Source organism: Scomber scombrus, chromosome 5 (genome assembly GCF_963691925.1).
Source record: "Scomber scombrus chromosome 5, fScoSco1.1, whole genome shotgun sequence".
Classification (NCBI taxonomy): domain Eukaryota; kingdom Metazoa; phylum Chordata; class Actinopteri; order Scombriformes; family Scombridae; genus Scomber; species Scomber scombrus.
Genome location: NC_084974.1, coordinates 5,388,855 through 5,409,328, shown reverse-complemented (window position 1 = coordinate 5,409,328; position 20,474 = coordinate 5,388,855). Strand labels below are relative to the sequence as shown.

At 41.2% G+C, this 20,474-nt stretch overlaps 1 protein-coding gene across 1 annotated transcript in view; it reads left to right on the top strand.

Annotated features, from left to right (window-relative positions):
- Window positions 1–17,817, top strand: part of zgc:153039 (uncharacterized protein LOC767698 homolog) — a 67,569-nt gene extending 49,752 nt beyond the window's left edge. Inside the window, exons 10-13 of the mRNA XM_062419422.1 lie at window positions 5,914–6,106; window positions 10,850–11,024; window positions 13,530–13,676; window positions 15,175–17,817. Coding sequence (XP_062275406.1) covers window positions 5,914–6,106; window positions 10,850–11,024; window positions 13,530–13,676; window positions 15,175–16,133 — 1,474 coding nt within the window. The 3' untranslated portion in view covers window positions 16,134–17,817. The remainder of the gene's footprint in view (window positions 1–5,913; window positions 6,107–10,849; window positions 11,025–13,529; window positions 13,677–15,174) is intronic.
- Window positions 17,818–20,474: the final 2,657 nt, after the last annotated feature.

Genomic DNA, 20,474 nt, shown 5'->3' with positions numbered 1-20,474 from the left:
TTATTCACTGTTGAAGCTTTTAACCAGTATGTTGACCTGGTCAAACAGCTACTACATGGACCTGGAGGCAGGGTCGCTAACATTATCAGACTTGGGTGCAGCCCCAAGCGTTTATTCACAGCGCCTTGAGCAGAAATGACCATGCTGAGAGTTCTCCACCACGTTTGCTATCATTTACAGTCAAGCTAGCTTCTCTGTCCTCTCACCTGCTCTCTGTGTTTTACTGAGGGCGGGGCTCTCAGCTGCTCCACACACACACACACATACACACATACTAGACAGTGAACCAGACGAAGTACTGTAATTGCAATAAAAGCTTTTGGAGTAAAAAGCCAGTAAGTACTACCTGTTCAACAAGCATCAACATGGAGAAAAGTGACATTTTCAACCACTTTGCCCGCAGTCTCTCATCTACTGCTGGCATGTTTTACACAACCACAGCTTACTAGTTAGTCTAAGAGCAAATTGTTATTAACAAGCTAAAAGGAAAGTTTAGCCGAGTTTGTAACATATATTAAAACCAGTCAAATTCTTGTAAACGTATCTACTGGCAGCCCACCCCGCCCCAGCAGCAGCAGCAGCAGAGGAAGTACAGGGGCAATGACTGATAGTGACAGATGTTCTGCATTCTTTCTACTTCACTTGATATTTTGATAATAATATTATATATTTAAGTGACACTTTACTTTTCCAATGAGATATTGAGTTCACAGTATATAATGATTCTGCTGCTGGGATTATTACTGTTGCTGCTCTAGAGTTGAGTTGCCCCTGGGTATGAAATGCGCTATATAAATAAAGCTGCCTTGCCTTGCCTAGAGACAATAATTATATTCATTACATTTAAAAAATAAATCAACTCTAATCCTGCTCTGATTTGTTTTAAATAGTAATTAAAACAACAATTATTTAGTAATGAAAAGAACCAGTAAGAACATCTATAAAGAACCAGATTGATAAAAGCATGAAGAAGATAAAGATAAGATAAGATTCAGACCCAACCCTTTACACCACCAGCAGTTTAACTTCCTTCACCTGAAGCCTTATTTTACTCATATTACTTTGAGATTATTACTTCTAATGACGCACAGTGCCATCACTCACACAAATGTGAAGGGTTACTTCAGGTCATAGCGCTTACTTCATCAGTGAGCGTATCTGTTTCACTTTTATTCTTAATAACGTCTGAGTGTATTGACACTCCCCCCCCCCGCCTCCAACCCACCACCCACTGCAACCACAGCACTTAAGAAACCATGTAGAAGAAAAAACTTGCTTGAGGTAAAAGGTTTGTTTTTTTGGTCAACTACTGTTTCTGAGCTCAAAACCTTCGAACTTTAGAACATGACTCCTCATAGAGCTGCACAGAATTGTTTGAAATTTGAACATCTCCAGTTCTGTGGCAATTGAGCAACCTCCATCTGCTGATGAGGACCAGAACAGCCAACTCATTTGAGGTCAGATCGTTCTGGTAGCTGCTGTTTCCACAGTCCAGAAGGAACTTTGAATCTCATTATCGGAGGTATAAATATCGACGTAGACCTCAGAGATTCAGTGTCAGTCGGGCTGTAACTACTCAGTTATACAGGATGGGACTCTTGAATATTAGCGCAAAAATATTGGCTGTCAGAAGCTTTGATCTTTAAAAGTATTCACTTTCAAGTTTCTAACCTCAGACCCGCTCACATTTTCCATCAACCCTCACCTATCGAGGGAGAAAAGTTGACCAACAGGAAGGCCAAAGACTGTTTCTTTCTGTCTCTGTCCATCGATTGCTCTTTCTCTTCTCTTCTAATTTCGCATCCTGGTGGTGTAGTCGATACATTGGCACCTCCGTGCTGCGTAGCTTTCAGCATTGCTCTTTTTTTCTCCCATTTTAACAGCAGCCTCAAATCTGCTCGTGGAGCTGTGGAGGAAGCCCATCCAGCTGAATTGTGTAATTACAGCTGGGACTATTTTAATGGCTGTTTATCTAAAAGGCGGCGGTTATTGCAAGGGATATTGAGGTCAATTACATGATCCTCCAAAAACGTGAACGCCTCCATATGCTGCATACATACTCCTAACTCCACGACCCCTTCATTTAAACCTAAACAGCACACGCGGGATGTTTTAACAGGTACATATGTGCGGTAAATTAAACTAAAGCACACATCCATATAGGAATTCAAACCTACGCACAGTGAACTCCACAGCAGTCTGCAGCGGTAGATGATTATCGACGCGTGGTGTTTGTGTTAATTACTCTACTTCTCGCATTAACTCTACTTTTGTTTTGCAAGCACACATTAGAACATGGCCCTATAACTCTGTGTGTGTGTGTGTGTGTGTGCGTGTGTGTTTAAGTTGAGGTCATTACCGTTAGTCTGAGGCATCACTGGTTAAAATCTGACCTTTACAAAAACACATTTTATTGCAACAATGGCTAATGAAATGTATATTGGTGTAAAAGTTTCATTAAAAAGTGCTTTGTTTACTTTGCCAATGCAACTTTTCAATTAAGCTTACACCTCCCTATTATTGTGGCGGATGCGTGCGTCTCTTGAGTCTATTTGCACGGGTGACATCAGCCGACATGTGCCGTTAATTAGTATTCAGATTACAGTGGTTTTATCGTACAGTAGTATAAAAGGGCCAGAGGGCTACTGCCTGAACTGCTGCTGCATCAGCTACAAACACTGTAAAAATGATATAGTGTTGGACTGGAGGGAGAGAAATAACAATAATGATGTCAAAAGCCAAGCAAGAGGTCACAAGTAGACTATCAGCAACACTGACTGAAGAGGATGTTTGTTTAATAACTGCAGGGAAATTAGCCTGGAGCTGAATGAAAGTGGAGTTGAGGTAACAGCTGTGACGGTCACAACAAAAATTCTAACATTGTGATCCGCATTAAATAATAATTTACTGCAGGACTACCATATAATGATGTCTTTATTACATTAATTATCATAGCTGATATGTAACTCTGTCTGTGAATATGACCGCCTTAATTCTCTACATTTCCAAACAAATGACATTTATTAAGTGTATTAAGTTTTTTTTAGAGAGTTATATTCCCATCAGGATGGAAAAGACTCAGTGAAGAAGATCATGTGAGATTGAAACTGTCCAGTGAAGCCCAGAAAATGTTCACAGTGGTGTAGCAGCCCGTTATAATACTAGTAATGATACTGATCTTCATTTATAGAGCACTTTCCAAATTCCACGTTACAAAGTGTGCCAAAAAGGCAGCAAGATAAAACTGAGAAGTCATTAAATCATTAGGTTTTTAAAAACAACTAAAACCCTTTTAGTGAAAGAAATAAAAAGACAGGTCAAAGAAAACACAACTCAAGTCAAATCCGTAAAGGCTTTTAGTTAAAATGTGTTTTAAGAAGAGATTTTAAAGAAAGCGCTGACTAAGCCAACTTGATTTCCTCAGGCAGATCTATACAGAGCATCGCGCTCCTGACTGCAAACACTCTGTCCCCTCTAGTTTTCAGCCAGGCCTCTGCTTCAGATAAAAGACCTCTGACCAAAGACCTCTTACAGTACTAAGATGAGATATAAGAGAGATATCACAGGAAGGGAGGCCGTGAAGAGCCTTAAAAGTCATCAGTATGATCTTAAAAACTTTCTAAAACACACTGAGAGCTGGGGTATAGAGGCTAAAACATGTGTGATTAGATTAGATCTCTGTGTTGTGGTTAAAAGCCTGTCAGCTGAACTGTGAAAGGTCTAGAGCCAATCGATTGACTTTTTTTTTTTTTTGAGGTGAGTAAAAAAAGTCAGCTGCAATAATCCGAGCATGAAAGATTAAAATATTGTCTCGGTGTTGGTAAAATGTCTGCGGGTGTCTCTGTCCCTCTGTCTTGTGAAATAGCTGCTGAAATATTTTACTTAAAAGACATTAAACCATAGACTGTATATAAGAAATGGACGTAACATCCGGGACGTCACCCATTGGTTTGTGGACTGCTGCTCGGAGGCCAATAGTATCTGAGCAGCGCCATCTTGAAAATTTCAGGTGCATGCCGGGAAAAATAAAAACATGGATTCTACTTATATGGGCATCAGGAGGGGCATGAGGCGCCCTCCTGAACCTGTGAACCAATCAATCTGTCAATCACGACGTAGCCACGCCCTAAGGCATACCCTGCTTTATCGTGAAATATAAAATCAGGGAGGCCAAAATTTCACAAATGAACATCATACTGCATTGAAGAAGGCTTTAAACTAGCGATTGAGACCATAAACACATTTTGAAAACGTTTACTGAGGTTAGAAATCAAGTGAGAAGTTGGTGAATTCTCCATTGACTTGTATAGAGACGGAAGTCCTTTTGACACCAAAACGGTCGCCCCCTGGTGGCCTTTTGATAGAATGCAGTTTTAAGTTACTTCCATGTTGGCCTCATTTCAGAGGACCGGAACTCCCTGCCTGCATTAAACGCAGTGAGAATTCATCATCAAGACGCTATAAAACATCATAATTGTCCCCTGAATGTCCCGAGGATGTCCCATGTTTGCTGGGACGTGTCACCTTCCTGTTCAGAGACTAAAAGAAAGATAGAAAATAAAAATGATTCAGGATCCAACTGAAACAATCTGCCATCGCGTTCTAAAAATGGACTCAACAGCGTGGGAATAAGGTCAATAAGCAGTAATACCCTGACAGAAAATGTATTTCTTCGCTCTTGCTACGCTTTTAATTCTTCACTATGAAATTCCTGTTTTTGGCTTTTTCAACCCAGGTGGGTGGATAAGCATGTTGGAAGAATCTTAATTACATTTCAGCTGCTTCTTTACTAAAATCCTCTGTGGTTTGTCAAATCCCGCTCAGTCTAAAGAACTGACATTTGGGAAGTCCCTCCTCAGAGGTGTGAGATGGGAGATAGTAACTAACAAAAGGTTTTTTTCCTTCCCATATCCTCTAAAGAATCTCTTTAAAAGAACTTTAATCAGAACCATCTCTTTTATAGCTCACATGGAGCATCTTGACTTTATACATCTTGCTGGATCAAGCTCATTTACACTGATTTGAGAAAATCTGATCAAGAGCTTTTCCTCAAAAATATATAATGTTTGAAGTTTGCATTGTAAGCTACACATAATACCAGCTGGAGACAAAATGTACCCCTAAGATTCCATATGATGTAACAAGTCAATAATTGTAGTAGAAATAGAGAGCAGGATCAAATCCCTCAAAAAATAATGTCATTTAATTTCAGGTTAATCTTGTTTCTATATTAGTTTGATCAGTTAGGGTCTAGCTGGAATAGATGAGGCATTAATCCGTATGAAGCATCTGAAGAAGTCATCAGCTGGCCAACTAGCAGTGGGGGTCGTGGGATCGTGTGGAAGCGGAGAGACCAATATAGAAAAATACCAATAATAAGAATCATCAGGAGGAACCATTTAATGCTGAGTCAGATATTGTAGCCGAGTGGTTACTGCGCATGCACCATAAATGCAATCTTCAGTGGTTTGAGTCTGACAGGACACCTTTGTTGCATGTCGAACTCCTTTTGTCTCTTCTTCTGTTTCCTGTCGGCCTCTCTACCAGCTATACTGTCAAATAAAAGCAAAAAAACACCCAAAAACTTACCCTTAAAAAAAGTAGGAAAAAAGGAATCACATCATGCCCATTAAAGAGTTATAGACACAAATCTCACCACTTTATTAGATTCCACAACTTACTATTTCATGTTTCTATATATAAATGCATCTATCCTGTACATGTTGTTTTGTGTGAATAAATATTGCAAACATCCGACTACTCCACTGTACTGCTGTGGACTTTAATTCCAGCTTCACATCCTCTCTTATTATTATTCTGTCTGCTCGTGTAGGCTCGCCTTGCAACGGCTGAAAATGATGTTTGGGATATTAAAGCTTAAAACGTCTCCACTTCTTTTCTTTTTTGTCACAGGCCCACCTTTCGGTACTTCACCTGGCACACATGTGTTTTGGGCATCGTGGGCTGCGCTGTCATGATGTTCCTCATCAACGCAATCTACGCCTCAGCCAGCATCGCCTTCATGCTGCTGCTGCTTCTGCTGATTCACTACCTCAGTCCCACCTCCAGCTGGGGCTACATCAGCCAGGCTCTCATTTTCCACCAGGTCTGACACTCTCTCTCACACACACACACACAGACACACACACACACGCGCTCTCAATACTGCCTTGTCATTACTAGAGCAACTAAAATCTCATCCCCTCAGCTTTACAAGAGCCTGTACGTCTGCCAAGCAATCGTTCTATCAGCTTTATAGAGACGCCCAGACACACACACACACACACACACACACACACACACACACACAAACACAGACTGATCTCTGCTGCCTCTCCCTCAGCCGAGCACTTTGCATTTAGCAGACAAACACACACATTTTTTCCCCTCCCACTTCTGTCGCGTATACACACAAAAACACCGCCTTGTCATTCCTACAGCGACCATCTATCACATTTATATCAGGCTTAGCAGACACACACACACACACACACACACACACATACACACATCTGCATGTTTCTCATCTGCAAAGCTCTCTACATTTATTACACACACGCACACACACACACACACACTCACAAACATAGAGACACCGCTTTACATCATCCAGCTCTCCATGTCCTCTATCTGTAGAGCCTGTTGCTCTCAAGGAGAGGGGGGCACCGTTGCCAAAAGGGCCCGTTGCCGAGGGGAACCGTTGCCAAGGCTGCGGGCAGGGGTTATGGACAGAAAGGGTGAGGGTGGTTGGGTTTGCCAGCAGCTTGTCAGGGGGAAGAACATTATTACAACCACTTAACTTATTACGCTTTTCCTCCTTCCTCTTTCTTCCTCTCTCCTCTTCCTCCTCTGTTTCTTACATCCCCAGAAAGCAGGAAGCAGCAGCTCAGTCTGATTTTAATCGATTACACTTAAAGGTCGGTCTAGACCTATAGGAGAGGCCACGTGTGTGTGTGTGTGCATGTACATATCTCCTACACGCACTCGTCTTACGCTCCTGCAGCGGCCGTGTGCCAACTGGGTGACATTGAAAGCAGGGACGAGAGACACAACAGCCAACAGCTCATAACAAAAACACACCGGGAGATAACAGGCGGCTGACAACAGTGTTTAGGAGAGAGGAGGGGAAAAAAGCACAGAGGAAAAGACGAACCGTGGCAAGAAATGCTGATGGTATCGGAGGAAGGGGAGAGATAGAGACTATAAGAAAATATAAGCAGGGAGAGGAGATGAATGATCGAGGAAATAAGTGATGGATGAGACCGAAGCGACAGAGAAATGATGATACCCTGATGGATGAGAAGACAGAAGGAAATGGAGAGATAAAGAGAGACAGATGATTAGATGAGTGGAGGCAGTCGGACTTCACCTCCGGGACCTTGTTTTTTCTTCTTCTTCATTGTTTTAGAGCAATTACCGGACATTACGGCGCCATGAAAACAGTTGCGGCGATTCCGATGGTAATAATGTCGGCACCGGTCTTCATTTGTGATTGATGGATGCACAGACGCACATGTACAGTTACACTCAGCAACTTCAGGAAATCGAGCTAAACTCGTATTGATAAAGACGACGATTACCAGCGTGATTCTTCTGTGTCTTTTCAGTCTAAACCTCAAAGCAGAGCTGCTACATCGACACAGAAGAGTGACCTTTTTTTCATTTTTCCTATAATTTCCCATCATTACCTCAAGTCTTTTGAACAAACCCTAAAAGTGTTCTCAAGTGAAAGTCAATATTAAGTATTTTTAGTCATCCTTAAATGACTCTCCTGCATTTAAGGGGTGTTGCTCGCGGCCAAAGAGTGCCACCGCTTTAATTGGCTAGAAGTTCTTAAATCTCCGCTATTCCCTCACTCCCCTTCTGCTTGAACTGCGAGGCGATTGGTCGACTTCAACAAAGTTCCCTCTCTTCTCCTCACATCCCCACTGTGCTGGCGTCAGAAACGACTTTTCCTGTGACACTAAGATAGCAGTTTTTACCTGCGCTCCTCCACTTTTGATAAGGAACACTCCAGAGTGTAAAAACCAAGAAAAACACTGAATCACCCTTTAAAACCTACCCTTCAAACAGTTGAATCCAACAGTGAGAGCCACAGATTTAACATGGTGGACATGTCGTTGCTCAGTTAATGATCATTAATTCCAATGAGGGAATAAATTGAGTATTAATCAGCCCTGGTAGACTGTAGGTTTGGGTCTAATGTTTGGTTCCGCATGGTTACATTTGCTTAATGGTACCTTGATGCCACCTCGTCAGCACAGCAGTAGAATTCTAATGCAGGTTGTGTTGTATCGTGCATTGTAATACAAACTGATACACACTGGCATTCTCACAAGTAATCATAGACGGGTATGTTTTTTTGCAATTTGAACAAAATGCATCTACACATTGGAAGCATGCATATTAAAGGTAGGGTAGGGTGAGTCTAATTCTTGGAACACCTTTTCATTTGTAAGAGGAAGATTGTGTTCTTTCAAAAAGTTAATGGTCTCACTTCAGGTTTAAAACGTCCCCTCCAATCAAAAATGTGTGTTTTTTCTCACATTCATCTGCTGGAGGGGGGAAAAGTTTCTCACCCCTTAAAGAACAGGCTCACAATTTTTCAAATCCATCCTAAAGTAATAGTAGCGACTATATTTACATGCACAGAATATTCCAGGTTGTGCTCTTATTCAGTAAACTACAGCATTCCTACTAAGCTGTTTACACGGCCAAAGAAAAATGATTATTCCTCTAATATTCCCATTTACATGCAGAGAGTTTTCAGGGCTTCCCTCTGCTCCAGTGGGAATAGGAATCACAAGAACTAAAGTGAAAAACGTTAGTAAGCTGCTGCCTGATATTAATTGGTGATATTGATATGACTAATATTATAAATGTATAGTCAGAGGCACATCCAGTACCGAGGTAGTCCCATGATGTTTACTGTGTGTTTTTGGTGCGTCACACGCCGTCGTCTCCATCAGTCCGTGGCTGCGTGTCAGGATGATAACCAATCCCCTCTCCAGCTCTCCACTCTCCTCTCAGTACCTTCCCCTGTCTGCCTTCATGCTCCAGCATATGTCATTTTGTCTGCGCAGGGGTGCGTTACACAACCAGCCTGTCACGCATCTCTATCCCAGCCTTGTAAACTGTTGGCTAGTTGGTTTGTGAACAATGCATTTAGCTGACCGTAAACAGGCATGAGGCCACGTGTCACAAACTGCAGTGAAGACTCAAAGTTCAATGTGCTGTATACATGTCCAAAGAATACCCCTATATCCTGAATATCATCATATCCCACATGTTTTAATTGGGAAAATGCTCCATTCACATTAAAGCCTCATTCAGAATATCCTGTTTACATGACCTGTATCAAATTCAGGATATTGTAATATAATATTGGAATATTAGTGTGAACTGTAAACACAGTCACTGACACCTTTTTCTTGCTGTAATCATTCCTCCTGTTCATACTGGCCATTAGAAGATCCCTTCATATGCTTACAATATAAGTGGTGGAGGACAAAAACAGCCTCTTGTGAAAAAAAATGTATTTCAAAGTGTATTTGAAGCTTATATCCAGCCGTCCAATTTAGTCAAATTCAAGTGAAACACAAAGAGGACTTCACACTAAAAAATACTAACTTTTAACTTTAAGAAGTTATACACTATATTTGATCTTCTAATGGTCAGTATGAACAGGAGAAATGATTGCAGCAAGCAAAACGTGTTTCAATGTTGGCACTTGAATATAGTTTAAAGATAGACTTGAAAAAAAGTGAAACTGTCCTTTAAACCTAAATCTTACCTATAAGCATGAGTTGTGACATAACAACTAGATTTGAGCCAGTCATTGTCCAGTATGAACTTACACACATGTGAGCACACACTGAGTTATGAACATTTGTCTCTCAGTGTATTCATGTATAATTCATGTATATTTTCTGGACTTTTTTCTTGAGCTTTCAGGATTGATGGATGATGCTGATGGACTTTTGAAATCATCACATTATGAACACTGCACAGATGATGCTGTGCTTCTGTTTAGTCTGTGCTGTCTGCTTTTTGTTTTTGTCTTTTGTACTTTTTCATTAGTATTAATATTATTTATAACAACAAAAAACAACCCTTGAATAACAAAAAAGAACAGACGTTTCAGTGAAGTAGGAGACATCTTGAATCTACTAGTTAAAACTTTTGAAATGAAAAATATTGACATACTAAATGATTCTTGATTTTTAAATGAGGTAGAAGGACAAACTAAGAATACACATACTTCTGATAGATTAAAAAGCAGTTTATTTTTTTCTAAAAACATGTCTGAAGGAGTTTGTTTATATTCTTACTTTAAGTACTTATCTAGCTCTCTGAGCCGTTTCATTCAGGTTATCCAAATCACTCTCATCCAGTCCTCGTCTCTGATGCTGCTGTACTTTGTCTGTCTTGGAGATTTCATTTCTAAAACCTTCAATCACAAAGAAATGAAGGAATAGAAACATGATTATGATGAAGGACACAGAAAAAGTATAAAGATAAACTAATGCTAACAGACATGTAACAGTAGCAATACTGGATTGAGAAAAGTTTCTATTGCTTTCTAAATAATAATGATACTAAATCATGTATCTGTTAATGGGAATGTGTACTGTAAACATGAAACATACATGTGTTCAAGTCTATATACTGCCAATTTCTACTTGTTTAATTCAAATCCTGCAGTATCTTATAAGATTATGAAATGCCTCACTGGTATGTTTCCAGTCTGAATGCTGACAAACACAATCTCACAGTATCTCATCTCTGAATACAGACCATACAGATACTTCTCAATGATAACAGAACTTCTCCTGAATCTCTCTCATAGGTGCGTAAGTACTTGCTGATGCTGGACGTGAGGAAGGACCACGTCAAGTTCTGGAGGCCTCAGGTCCTGCTGATGGTTTCCAACCCTCGCAGCAGCGTGGGTCTCATCACCTTCATCAACGACATCAAGAAGAGCGGCCTCTACGTGTTGGGACACGTCCAGCTGGGAGATCTCAGTAAGGACTCAATCTGACCCTGTGCTTATCTTCCCTAAAACCTTTCCTTAAAGTCTGAATTGAATCTCTTTTTTTTTTCTATCTTCAAACATCAAATCAAATATTCTCAGCATCTCCACGTAGAGAAAGTTTACTTCTGCACCATTTCCCGTCTAATCCTGCACAGTGTGAGAGTGTGACCATTAATTATGAGCAAAGCAAATCAGGGACGGTGATGAGATATTGTTTTTGGATAATTTAACTTGATTATGGTATTTAGAGGCAAATGCAACTTCACAACTTTAACATTATAGCAACTTGTTATTCTACTCTTGACTGGAACAAGTAGTAATGTTGCCTCTTATTTGAGACTTGTCCAAACGGGTGAGTAAATATGATTTACTGCTGCACATAGAAGTTTCACAGCGAGCATCACTTCATTTAGTCTTTTTAGCATGCTGCTCATCTGCTGCCATTTTATTTCCAGTGAAGTAATCACACACACACACACACACATACACACATACAGGGCTCTGGAGGCGTCCTCTTTCTTCTCTGCAGAGACACACACTCCCAGGGTTTTAAGGAGCAGGGTTATTTACTGTTTTTTTTGTCTTTTATAGACTTTTTCTTTTTTTCATGCATTGATGGGAGACTGGGACTGGCCCTGAATGGAGTCTTCAGAATCCAAATCCACTTGAGTGTCTCATATTTGAAAAAAAAAATGATATGTTCATTAGCCAGTGAAGAGCCCTTCTCTAATTTGAGTACTGATGAAGCGGTCTGTGTTGAGAAATACGAAGGACTCACTCCACATATAATGGCTCCCATCTACTTCCTGCTTTGTTTGAAGTGCATGCATTTGTTTTCTCAGTTTTCTAGCAGTCTTAGTACAGCTCAAACTACTGCAGATTATCCATGAACTGCCTGTAGATGTGATCTCAGCCTTGCTCTCTACATACATATTGATGTTTTTTTTTTTGGATGATTGATCACCTGCTTGCCTGTTTGCGCTCTCCTGTATCTTTCTCTCTGTCTCACCTTCTGTCTGTGCTGTCATTTGTGCTTGCATCTCTCTTTGTCACCCTCCAACATTTCAGCGCCTCTCACTCTTGTATGTTTCTCACACTTTGCCTCTAATTCCAGCTCTGTCATACTGACTTCTCCACTTTTATCCGTGTTGGTTTATCTACCTTTTTAGTGTTTCCCACAGAATTTTGAGAGAATGTGGTGGTGAGGTCTCAGTCCGACCCTCTATGGGGGTCCGGAGGGATGCTCAAATGCATCATTCTGGTGCACTCTGAGAGCAACATTAAGAGGTTATATCTAGACATGTTTTGTGTGCTTTAGTAATTTGACTAGTGGTTGAACTACTGGTATGAATGGTGATGACACACCCACAAAGCACAGGAAAGACATTTACCAGTTCAATTAATGTTACAATCAAACAATCAAAAAAGACCAATGCCCATATTTCCGCTGTAAAACAAAGAAAGCAGAAGTGATTATCTAAGTTCAACTCGTTAATTACTTATGAACATATAAATACTATACTTTTTTAATAGTTTCAGTAAATACCTTAATCTATATTGTGTTTCTTCTAATAACTAAACTAACTGTCTTTGCTTTTCAATAAAAGACTCGACTTCCAGATGTTTTAGAAGTAGATCAGGATCAGAGTTGATTTATTGTACAGATGGAAATAAAGATCTGTCATTAAGACTTTTTAAAACTGAACCATCAAACCAGCATAATGCTGCTGTGTTTTAAACAGCACACAGGTGTTTCACATTCAGAGGTTTGAGGCTGAGCTGCAGGGTTGAGTGGAGGTGTGTGGGGAAGTGTATTTGTGCTGCTGAACGTAACCACTGTGAAACAATCAGAAAATAATGTTTTATTGATCTGATTCACCGGCTTTCTTACTGTCAGCACTCCCTCTCTTCATTCACTCTCTAGCTCGCTCGACCACAGCTAACACAACAGTGTCCTGTAGCCGCTTACTGACGGAGCAACTCTGTCCCTGAGGAATAAAGTAGTTGTATTCCTGCATTGAACAGACTCTCTGAGAGCAGAGGAGATTGACGCAACGAGAAATGACAGCAAACAGCAGCAGAGGCTAACGTTAGCTGCTCCTCTCCTCTGTCTCAGAGAGGCGGAGCTGAGTCCTCCTGCAGCAGAGTCAGAGACGGTGGAAAGTTGTCTTCATTCAGTAATTCAACAATATAATCCGCACAAAAGAAGATAACGTCTCATCCTATATCTCGTTTGAAAAAAGGTTGTTATGTCTTAGAAACTCAATAAACCTCTCAGCCCTCAGTGTACGGACATGCTCAGCTCACTGTGAGACTGTCTCAGCACAAATCAGACTATGGCGGGCCGCCACAGTCTATATAATTAATGGGAAACACAGTTTTTTTCCTTATATTTTTCTTTCCTTCACTTGCTCTGAATCTAAACACACTCCCGTTGAACTGTCATCTGTTTTTCTTTCCTCACAACCACTTTGTTTGACCTCCTCTCTCCCAGACACTTTACCATCAGACCCTCTGCAATCCCAGTACGACTCCTGGTTGTCTCTGGTGGACCATCTGAACATCAAATCCTTTGTGAACCTGACCTTGGCTGATTCTGTACGTCACGGTATCCAGCATCTCCTGTTCATCTCCGGACTAGGTCAGTGTCACCATCATAAATTTACAATGTCCTTATCGGTCTGTAAGGACATACTGTAGCTCATATGCTGTGCTGTGGTTTAAGATTTATGTCTTATCCAAGTACTAAAATGAAAAAGTGAAACTTAGCATCTTTTAAATTCTTCTGATGGTGTAAGCTTTTGTTTGAGTTTTTTATTTTTACCATCTGGGGATATCGAAGTAGAGGTCTTCTTGGGTCCACACGGTTCTGAGAAACCAATCTAGACCCGATCCAAAATGCAATCGACCGGAACAGAGAGAAAACACAAACCCTGGCAGCAGCACATCAGGCTGTTATGTTATGTTTGGATCTATGCAGGTCAGGTCTCTCTTTTTTGAAAATGAATTTACACACATCTGCTTCGGGTAGGCTTTTCCAGGGGTCCATTTTGGGTGGGGTCCAACATCTTGGATCTGTGAAGACTTCTAGATCAAAGTCACAACTTTTCCAATTTTACACATACAGTAGTGGCTTTAGCTTCTCTCAGTTATTATGTTTCAACTGCCACTTTAACTCTCTCTGTTTGGGTTGACTACATTTTGGATCTATGCAGGTTTCAGGTAGGTTTTCTGTTGGACCGTCTTGGGTCAGGTCCAATATTTTTGGACCCATGAAGACCTCTACATCAAAGTCAAGACCAATTTTATATATACAGTAATTGGCTTTAGGAGTGTTTGTATGTATTTATGAATACATTTTTCAGTTCAGTTACTTCCATTTTTACTTCTATCATTAATTATGTTTCAACTGTCGCTTTACTTTCTTTCACTGCCTTCTTAAAGTGATGCTTTAACTTCATTAGATGCTTACAATGAAACTGAAACTTTTAGTACCTTCAGCTACTTTTAGTATTTTCTTTCAGCAGCCACTTCAGTTTCCTACAGTACTTTAACTTAAACTTTAAACTACACCTTTTAAATTACACAATTTACCATTTCAACTTCTTTCAAACTGCCTCTTCAATTTCTTTCATTGCCTTCTTAAACTGACTCTTTCAATGCAATAAAATTCAGTGCTTACACAAAGTGAAACTATAAGTCATCTTAGCACTTCCATTTTTGCTACCATTCCCATTTATTTAAGTAATAATTTCAGACAGCCGTTGCACTTTTGGACATTTTCCAAGGGGTTTTCTCATTTCTAGTTTTTGCTGTAGTCCATACAACTTAGATGGGATTCTAACTCTGTGGTTTTCTTGTTCTTTTCTTGTTGTTTGCAGTCTTATTGTTTTTCCGAAAAGCCGTCACTCACGTCTAACTTAGACCACTCCTCTTTCCTTAAGTCCTTTCCCTTATTTCTCTTTAACTTTCCACCCAGATTCCACTCCAGTGCTCATCTACTTCACATCCATCTTTCACTTCATCAGATGAAATCCTCCAATGAACTACTCCAGATATCCATTTAATGATAAAGAAATCAGATTATAACTCGCGGTCTCATCTCTGTCCGTATTCTTCTTTCTTTTTCTACGCTCCAGGTGGGATGCGTCCCAACACCCTTGTCCTGGGTTTCTATGACGACTGTCTTCCGAAGGACAAGCTGATCGATCCGTCGCTCTGTACCAGTCAGTCCACAGATCCCTCGTGCCTCTCTCAGGAGGTTGAGCAACAAACCCCGCTCTTCCACTTTGCCTCCCTGCGGGGCTCCAGCGACAGAAAGGATTATGGGGAATCTGGAGACGGGAAGTTTCTGGGTCCTCAGGAATACGTAGCAATCATTGCGGACGCCATGAAGATGCTTAAAAATGTGGTACTGGCCCGTTACTTCAACAACTTTGACCGAGCCCAGGTCCTTTCACCGCCCTCCTCCTCTCCGGGGAAGGGAGCTGTGTACGTTGACGTCTGGCCAGTCAACCTCCTGCGTCCAGACAGCTCTAGCTACGTCGATACCTGCTCTCTGTTCCTGCTACAGCTGGCGTGTATCCTCAACATGGTCCGAGCGTGGCGCAAAGCTACTCTGCGTCTCTTCCTTTGCGTGGAGGAAGGACGTAGCGTGAGGGGCTCAGAGGAGAAGCTGGGGCAGCTGTTGAAAGAGTTGAGAATCAAAGCTCAGGTCTACACTGTGCCGTGGGACCAGCAGGTGGCGCTACATTGGCAGCGTCAAGGTGAGTGGAGCAAGAAACGGTCCTCACAGTCCCTCGATACCGCCAGTGAAGAGAAGAAGCCGAGAACAGAGGAGGAGGACGAAGACGATTATGTCAATAGCTTCCCAAGCAACACCACACGCCTGTCCGATGACTACGTGTCAGCTGTCAATAAGCTGATCCTGGAGCAGGCCCGGCCACCCCCTGCTGTGCGTTTCTTATACTTGCCCCGCCCCCCAGCTGACACCCAGCGCTACACCACCTACTTACACCAGCTGGATCTGCTGACACAGGACCTGGGCCCCACGCTGCTCATCCACGGTGTCACACCTGTCATCACCACCGACCTTTGAACACTTTTAATGAGGTGTGCCTTATATGCTGAGGGCTGGCGAGTTTTGCAGTCTCTCCACCAGCTGCTGATGTTGTGTGGAGCACTTTAAAAGCAGCATCACCGCAGACCTCAGCAGTTCTGATCCGGTGCTTTACCCCCTTGTCACACCTGACTCGCAGATCCCATCTGCACTACCTTGCACAATATGGACCAATGTAAAAACAACGTCCAACCAGAAACACAGCCTATTTTAAGAATAGTTCAAATGAAGACCAAATATCATACTGTATATTTTGGCTACTTAGAGATAAAAAGAAAATCCTATTTCCAACGAGCACCTGAAGGCACCATAATGTAATTTGTTCAGTCAACTTTAAGCATGACGCAATGAGACTGATTGAATGTACCAAAGTAAAGTTAGCAGGGGGGAAAATCTCCACTCATTTAAATCACCAACCACCCCTGTCACTCCATCAACTAGTTCTTCACCCTGACGGTACAGAGAGCAGTCTAATTGTCCTCTGACTCTCCTTGTTCATTCCCTCAATGTTATTTCATTTTTTTCAGTGCGCCGCTGCTGCTGCCACTGCCCACACTCCCTAAAATCACCATTCCATATGCCTTCAGATCAAAAAGTGCCTTACTAGTCTGGGAGCTTAAGTTTGGAATCAGTCCACCGCAGACAGAAAGTTGGAATGCATTACACCTCCGAGCAGCAACTTTCAGGAAATCTGCTTTTCCACTTTAGAGGTTAAAACAAAGAACACAATTGAACAGAAATAGCCACGGTGCTTCTATAGAAGTCTTAAAGATTCGTTCCAAAAATCCTTGTATGTTGCATCTCAGGAAGACATTCCTCTCCTTTTTTTTTCTTCCCAAATGCACTTTTGTTCTTCCTCTGCCAAACTGCATGTTGTGCAATTCTCCAAAACGACCTTAAAATGTTTACAGCACCAATAACTACTGTGATTAGCCACAATATTACATTGATTTATTGTTTTAATGTATTTTAGGTACTTTCTAACTTTTAGGATTGTTTTTACTCATTAGTGACCGTGTTGCTTGACCAGCCTGGATACTGACGTGCTTAAATGAGTTTTAATATCTGCTACAGCTTTGACTTTTACCACAGAATTTATTGTATTTAAGCAATATCATCCCGATGTTACCAACTGCAGTATACTCTGACGTAGTATTTCCAGTCCCTGACACATTCATAATGTTATCGGTACGTCAGTTACAGGCTTATTTTATTGTCTGAAGGCTTGGGATCCTTGAATTTTGAGTCTTTGAAGCCACTACAGATAAAATACGTATTTAATTTAGATTAGAGATTCATTTTGACAATCTTCCTCACATTGATTGACACATCTGTAGAGTCCAAGGCTGGTTTATTTTTGAATTTAGACCATCCTGGACATCCTAGCGTTCTGAAATTAGATCTATGTTTACTCGACTGCCAATCGGATCTGTCCTATTTCCACGGGCGGGTCCTCGTTTGGACACTACACTCCTCAACACACTATTGACACTACATTTCTTCAAATCTTTGTCCTGAGGAGTGCAAAAAATTTCGCAGGACATTCATTTATTGAAGAGATGAAATGTTCGGTGTTTGAATTACTGTTGAAATCTGAAAATATATATATAAGATATAAGATGTAAACTGAAGCAACAGAAAAAAATAAAAGGTTTGTATTATGTGTCCTCTTTCTTCTTTTTTTTTTTTTTTTTTACATCCTCAGGAGATTGTTTGCCGAAGCCAGATCAAACTTAACAACCGCTCAGGGCGTCTAAACTTTGTTTCATTTCAGCTGAGGACCAGTTTGTGTGTCTCAGAGAGAGCAGAAAGCCGAGGGGGTTTTGTGTGTGTGTGTGTGTGTGTGTGTGTGTGTGTGTGTGTGTGTGTGTCTGCCGCACTTGTTTGTTTAAGGTCAACTTTGAAAATAGGGGCTGAGATAGCTCAGCAGCTCAGACAGAGAGAGATACTACGGGGTGCCAGACAGCCAAATTACCTTGTCCTACAGTCACCCTCGCTGCCAACCAGGCAGAAATGGATTCCATCTCCGCTCTGAGGTGAACAACAGATTGGAGAAATAAGCCCAAATAACCATCGATATCTGTTCAGGAGGAAGGAGGCTGACATTTATCACTGAGGGAAAGACTTCAGCTCCGAGAGGATTTGATGTGTGTAAAGAATTGGTTTTTCTGATGTGTGTTCCAATGCGTGCCAGAGTGTGTGTGTTTATAGGATACCACACACTTCAGAGTTTCATTTTGCATTCAAAGTGTTTGCTCGTTAAACAAAAAAACTGTAAGCTGTAGAGGAAGGAGGGAGCGGCAGTGGTTGTTGAAGAGCTGCTCAACCAAAGGGGTTTTCCTAACTGTGTGTGTGTGTGTGTGTGTGTGTGTGGATGGAGACCACCAGGCTGAGTTGCCTCCCAGCCTAAGACTCTTGCTCTGTCATGTCTGCATCTCTGATCAGAGGAACCTTGTCACTGCCTTGTCACTTCCACCGTGTGTCATAGACCCTAACTGCCGGGCACGCTATCACATCACTTATCATTTCTACCACACTTTCCATTTCACCCCCTTCCCCGTTCCCTTCTGCATCTTCACATCCACTTAATTTTACATGACACACAGATTGCCGGAGTCATCAGATGGATCAAGGAAAGAGATGGAGGGAGAATAAGAATTAAAAGATTGAAGAGGAGGGCGGCGTGTCAAGTGGAATTCGGTCACACCGACACCCAGATTCGATTACCATTTAAGGGTTTTCGGAGGCCAAACAGACCCCCGGCTTTTCCTGCGAATCGTGTTTGCATTCAAATATGCAGAAAGCGTCACACGGATTAAACGCAGCAGCTGCAGTCTGTGATTGCCAAAGCGACAAGGGCACTCCTCCCGTGCCGTGATTGCACGTCTATTGTATGTGTTTAGCAGCGTGGTGCTGAGATGACACTACTCGACAGTAAACGCTCTGAACAAAGTGCGTGTGAGTATATGTATTATTGCCCTTTGATAATAACAATCCCTAGAAAAAGTGTGGTAAGTGGTATCCTGTGAGTCTGAAGTAAAGGTTTGCTCAAATGGTTTTTATTCATAGTGGCTCCGTTCTCTTCATCAGTATGAGCTGTGCTGCTCCGCCACTGTGTACTTCATGGTCTACAGCTCCACTATACACTGTAAATAGTGTTCATTTGTTAGGAAAATACATATTTATTTATTTTGTTCTTTTTTGGACCTTGTACTGAAAGAAAGAAATCAAAGACAAGGGAAGATTGCAGGCTGGAAAAAACATGTGTGGAGCCATGTGGTGTAAGTTTGATATGAGGATGTTTGCTTGGACTGGTTTGACTTACCTGTAACTGCAGGACTGGACTGTCATCGGTGTGAGGTGTGTGTCATCTTGCAGAGCTGGTAGGTCTCCTCTGGCTTTTATGATTTAAAGGATGAAGTTCCTCAAACTGTAACACTGCTTAAAACAACAAATACATTAGTAGGTCAAAAATTCTGAGCTTGAAGCATTCAACGACTCATGATGCAAAATGCTAATCATCATCATGGCTCACCACAAAGAAACTCGTTATCCTATGGCAGGCAACATATTCATTTTTACCATGTGTCATAAGTACATATGGGTCACATGACTAATTATCACTGTTTTAATTTGTTCTCCTTGTAGTGCCTAGCTATGGCTAAGACCATTTTTCCATTTCTAATGTCAGCAACGCTCAGTTTGAGATTGAGCTTTGTTTGGTCTACACACATTAAGTAAGAGTACGAACACTACGAGGAGAAAAAACGTGTTGGCTATTTCCCTTAAATTTATGGGTATGAAAGTGTGACCCGATCCAAGAGGGCGTCATTTTATTCGCACAGGATTTTTAGTTATTTTCTATGATATGAAAACATTAACTTATAACTCTCAACAGGTCATTTTGGGCCCTTGGGGAGAGATGATATCCTTCTACACTCACCCTTCCATTTAGTGGTGTAGAAGGACAGCTGTTGTCCCCTTAGTTCAGTTTCTATTCAGTCAGTTGTAGGCTATAAAGGAGTCAGTTCTCTAATGAAGTCAAAGTTATTTAAAATGATGTAATGCTTGTAACTCTGTGTAATGTTAATCATGCAATGTTTTTTGAAAAATGGCATTTCCTGTAATATTATTGTCATAGCTTTGAAAAATGTTCACCTCTGAAAAATCTTTGAAACACTTTGAAAAAATGAGAACTATGATAATTAGTCATGTGACTCATATGCACTTATCACACCTGTGAGTGCTCATGGAATTTTGCTGAGTGAATCTGAGGAAGTTAAAGACAGAATGCATGTTTGATCCTAATAAAGTCACAGT